The sequence below is a fragment of the Nanorana parkeri genome, unplaced genomic scaffold, assembly GCF_000935625.1.
Source record: "Nanorana parkeri isolate BGI_ZX_2015 unplaced genomic scaffold, ASM93562v1 scaffold3684, whole genome shotgun sequence".
Classification (NCBI taxonomy): Eukaryota; Metazoa; Chordata; class Amphibia; order Anura; family Dicroglossidae; genus Nanorana; species Nanorana parkeri.
In genome coordinates this window covers 32480-37630 of record NW_017309952.1, presented here as the reverse complement: position 1 = coordinate 37630, position 5151 = coordinate 32480, and the positions used below count along the sequence as shown (strand labels likewise).

The 5151-nt window shown below is 56.1% G+C and overlaps 1 protein-coding gene across 1 annotated transcript; it reads left to right on the top strand.

Annotated features, from left to right (window-relative positions):
• The first annotated feature begins 255 nt into the window (after nucleotides 1–255).
• On the top strand, nucleotides 256–2146 carry LOC108803401 (basic proline-rich protein-like). The gene is made up of 2 exons (XM_018575246.1): nucleotides 256–679; nucleotides 723–2146. The coding sequence occupies exons 1-2, from the start codon at nucleotides 256–258 to the stop codon at nucleotides 2144–2146; spliced, it is 1848 nt and encodes a 615-aa protein (XP_018430748.1).
• Nucleotides 2147–5151: the final 3005 nt, after the last annotated feature.

The following is a 5151-nucleotide window of genomic DNA, read 5'->3' as shown; positions in this document are numbered from 1 at the left end:
TGGGGGATGAAGGGGGGCGCTGTGTTGGGGATGAAGGGGGGTGTTGTGTTGGGCAATGTGTGGGCGGTCCCTGCATAATCAGAGGCGGGGTTTGAATGGTCCACTGAAAGTAGGGAGGGTCTTGGCAGGAGCAATTTGTGTCTCAGGGGCTGAAATGTTGGTGGGCACATAGGGGAGGGGCATCAATAGCACAGGGCGCCCAGGGCAGCCGCCCCGCATCTCTTGTCCTAATCCCCTCCAGGGGACATTATTCCGATGGCGGAGCCTCCAGGGGACATTATTCCGATGGCGGAGCCTCCAGGGGACATTATTCCGATAGCGGAGCCTCCAGAGCACATTATTCCGAGGGTGGAGCCTCCAGGGGACATTATTCCGATGGCGGAGCCTCCAGGGGACATTATTCCGATGGCGGAGCCTCCAGGGGACATTATTCCGATAGCGGAGCCTCCAGAGCACATTATTCGGATGGCGGAGCCTCCAGGGGACATTATTCGGATGGCGGAGCCTCTAGGGGACATTATTCCGAGGGCAGAGCCTCCAGGGGACATTATTCGGATGGCGGAGCCTCCAGGGGACATTATTTTGAGGGCGGAGCCTCCAGGGGGACATTATTCCGAGGGCGGAGCCTCCAGGGGACATTATTCTGAGGGCGGAGCCTCCAGGGGACATTATTCCGAGGGTGGAGCCTCCAGGGGACATTATTCCGATGGCAGAGCCTCCAGGGGACATTATTCCGATGGCGGAGCCTCCAGGGGACATTATTCCGATGGCGGAGCCTCCAGGGGACATTATTCCGATGGCGGAGCCTCCAGGGGACATTATTCCGATGGCGGAGCCTCCAGGGGACATTATTCCGATGGCGGAGCCTCCAGGGGACATTATTCCGATGGCGGAGCCTCCAGGGGACATTATTCCGATGGCGGAGCCTCCAGGGGACATTATTCCGATGGCGGAGCCTCCAGGGGACATTATTCCGATGGCGGAGCCTCCAGGGGACATTATTCCGATGGCGGAGCCTCCAGGGGACATTATTCCGATGGCGGAGCCTCCAGGGGACATTATTCCGATGGCGGAGCCTCCAGGGGACATTATTCCGATGGCGGAGCCTCCAGGGGACATTATTCCGATGGCGGAGCCTCCAGGGGACATTATTCCGATGGCGGAGCCTCCAGGGGACATTATTCCGATGGCGGAGCCTCCAGGGGACATTATTCCGATGGCGGAGCCTCCAGGGGACATTATTCCGATGGCGGAGCCTCCAGGGGACATTATTCCGATGGCGGAGCCTCCAGGGGACATTATTCCGATGGCGGAGCCTCCAGGGGACATTATTCCGATGGCGGAGCCTCCAGGGGACATTATTCCGATGGCGGAGCCTCCAGGGGACATTATTCCGATGGCGGAGCCTCCAGGGGACATTATTCCGATGGCGGAGCCTCCAGGGGACATTATTCCGATGGCGGAGCCTCCAGGGGACATTATTCCGATGGCGGAGCCTCCAGGGGACATTATTCCGATGGCGGAGCCTCCAGGGGACATTATTCCGATGGCGGAGCCTCCAGGGGACATTATTCCGATGGCGGAGCCTCCAGGGGACATTATTCCGATGGCGGAGCCTCCAGGGGACATTATTCCGATGGCGGAGCCTCCAGGGGACATTATTCCGATGGCGGAGCCTCCAGGGGACATTATTCCGATGGCGGAGCCTCCAGGGGACATTATTCCGATGGCGGAGCCTCCAGGGGACATTATTCCGATGGCGGAGCCTCCAGGGGACATTATTCCGATGGCGGAGCCTCCAGGGGACATTATTCCGATGGCGGAGCCTCCAGGGGACATTATTCCGATGGCGGAGCCTCCAGGGGACATTATTCCCAGGGCGCAGCCTCCAGGGGGGTTTCCGAGGGCGGAGCCTCCAGGGGGGTTTCCGAGGGCGGAGCCTCCAGGGGGGTTATACCAAGGGCGGAGCCTCCAGGGGACATTATTCCGATGGCGGAGCCTGAGGATTGGTCGATTCTCACCAGGGATGGGATTTATTTATTATCATCTATCATTAGCTGAACGACACAAATTAGCGCCCCTCCCCCGCCCTGTAATTGAGAGAGGGATAAAAGCCGCCGTCTCCCCGGTGACTGGAAGTGATTAAATTATAATCACATCGGATTAATTAATCTATAATATTTGCACTTTATATGAGAGAATGAGACGAGCCCTCGACATAAAGGTCGCCGCCTCCGAGCGCTGCGTCTCAATAAAAGAAAAAGGAAAACATTTTCGGCGAGTCGTTGAGAAGAATTATCAGCAGAGATAAGACGGAACAATGAGACGTTCCGACGCACTCTCGTGTCCCGCCGCGATAAACGCCATTCGCTCGCTCAGAGAAACGCGCTTTGAATTAAATATCTGCTCATTGTGACCGATATTTTATATACTCCAGATGGAGGCGGAGCGTGGAAAACTCCGCCCCCATACTGTGAACAATATTTTGAGGTGGAGTAGTAGAGTGTAAGCTTTGCTGGTCGTTGAAGTGATTTCTGTGACCGCTGACTTCAGGAACCATGTGACCTCATTTATTAAAGATTTAACTGACTGGTCCCCCATACACCATGTGATCTCCTCTAGTGGTGACTGGTCCCCCATACACCATGTGATCTCCTCTAGTGGTGACTGGTCCCCCATACACCATGTGATCTCCCCTAGTGGTGACTGGTCCCCCATACACCATGTGATCTCCTCTAGTGGTGACTGGTCCCCCATACACCATGTGATCTCCTCTAGTGGTGACTGGTCCCCCATACACCATGTGATCTCCCCTAGTGGTGACTGGTCCCCCATACACCATGTGATCTCCCCTAGTGGTGACTGGTCCCCCATACACCATGTGATCTCCCCTAGTGGTGACTGGTCCCCCATACACCATGTGATCTCCCCTAGTGGTGACTGGTCCCCCATACACCATGTGATCTCCCCTAGTGGTGACTGGTCCCCCATACACCATGTGATCTCCCCTAGTGGTGACTGGTCCCCCATACACCATGTGATCTCCCCTAGTGGTGACTGGTCCCCCATACACCATGTGATCTCCCCTAGTGGTGACTGGTCCCCCATACACCATGTGATCTCCCCTAGTGGTGACTGGTCCCCCATACACCATGTGATCTCCCCTAGTGGTGACTGGTCCCCCATACACCATGTGATCTCCTCTAGTGGTGACTGGTCCCCCATACACCATGTGATCTCCCCTAGTGGTGACTGGTCCCCCATACACCATGTGATCTCCTCTAGTGGTGACTGGTCCCCCATACACCATGTGATCTCCCCTAGTGGTGACTGGTCCCCCATACACCATGTGATCTCCTCTAGTGGTGACTGGTCCCCCATACACCATGTGATCTCCTCTAGTGGTGACTGGTCCCCCATACACCATGTGATCTCCTCTAGTGGTGACTGGTCCCCCATACACCATGTGATCTCCTCTAGTGGTGACTGGTCCCCCATACACCATGTGATCTCCCCTAGTGGTGACTGGTCCCCCATACACCATGTGATCTCCTCTAGTGGTGACTGGTCCCCCATACACCATGTGATCTCCCCTAGTGGTGACTGGTCCCCCATACACCATGTGATCTCCTCTAGTGGTGACTGGTCCCCCATACACCATGTGATCTCCCCTAGTGGTGACTGGTCCCCCATACACCATGTGATCTCCTCTAGTGGTGACTGGTCCCCCATACACCATGTGATCTCCTCTAGTGGTGACTGGTCCCCCATACTCCATGTGATCTCCTCTAGTGGTGACTGGTCCCCATACACCATGTGATCTCCCCTAGTGGTGACTGGTCCCCCATACTCCATGTGATCTCCTCTAGTGGTGACTGGTCCCCCATACACCATGTGATCTCCCCTAGTGGTGACTGGTCCCCCATACACCATGTGATCTCCTCTAGTGGTGACTGGTCCCCCATACTCCATGTGATCTCCTCTAGTGGTGACTGGTCCCCCATACACCATGTGATCTCCCATAGTGGTGACTGGTCCCCCATACACCATGTGATCTCCTCTAGTGGTGACTGGTCCCCCATACTCCATGTGATCTCCTCTAGTGGTGACTGGTCCCACATACTCCATGTGATCTCCTCTAGTGGTGACTGGTCCCCCATACACCATGTGATCTCCTCTTCTGTATTGTGAGCGCACCGCGGGGAAATGGGGCGGAGCCTGTTGGCGGGGCCCCTTCAGCTCTGGGCCCCTGGACAGTGCTCCTCCTCCCTGCTCCCAGGTGTTACAGGAGTGGTAGTAGCTGCAGAATCCAGGTGGAGTCATCACCATCCGACCTACATGTCACTCTCTGACCTTCACATGGTCGCCATGTCCCTCCCGACCACACGTGCCGCGTCTGAGGTCCGGCCATATGACGGTCAGTCGGGAGAACTCCGGCTTGTAGCGCTGCAGGATCCTGGTGACCTCCTTGGTAGAGCAGCATTGGTGGTCACCCAACCCCTGCTGTGTGTCCCCGCCCCCACCCCAGCAGAAACGAGATCCCGCATTGCGTCATGGGAGCGAAAATTACATCTTCAGTCCCGGATGAGGAGACGACGGACTGTCTGAGGTGCCCTCTGCACCAATCAGACACCGGCTGAGGATAATACATCTCATCTTCTCCGATCTGATACATTGAATTCCATGGAGAACATTTTATTTTAGAAGTGAGATTTGGGCAATGTGTGAAGAAGACGGTGCGACGTGCGGAGAGCGATGCGCGGCTCGCGTCCGACCCAGAAACAATGGCCGATATCCGTAACAGACGAGGTTCCGGACGGGCGGTGAAGACAATGGGCAGGGCAGTGCCAACACAGCCCAGCAGGGGGCAGCAGGAGCCGCCTGGGCTCCCCAGACTCCCTTCATCTGGCCACCAGCAGCCAATCGGCATGAAGCTGGGTGTCCTGCGGGTGACCACCAGAGATATCATTCATCCCGCAGTCCCCTCGTATGTCACCGGCTGACAGCAGCCGCTGTGCCAATTCATTCAATTAGTAATCAATTAGCTTGTTACTATCGCATGTAATGAGCTTTTTATAGAGAGGAGAGAGCAGCTGGTCAGTGATAAAAGTGCCATTAATAAATTGTTCCGTCCCCTCCCCCCGCAACTCC

Excerpts from the sequence above, each read along its gene's own strand:
- LOC108803401 (XM_018575246.1), top strand. The coding sequence starts at position 256 with ATGGCGGAGCCTCCAGGGGACATTATTCCGATGGCGGAGCCTCCAGGG. Across the intron at positions 680-722 it reads CAGGGGACATTATTCCGAGG|GGGACATTATTCCGATGGCG; the intron begins GTGGAGCCTCCA and ends CAGAGCCTCCAG.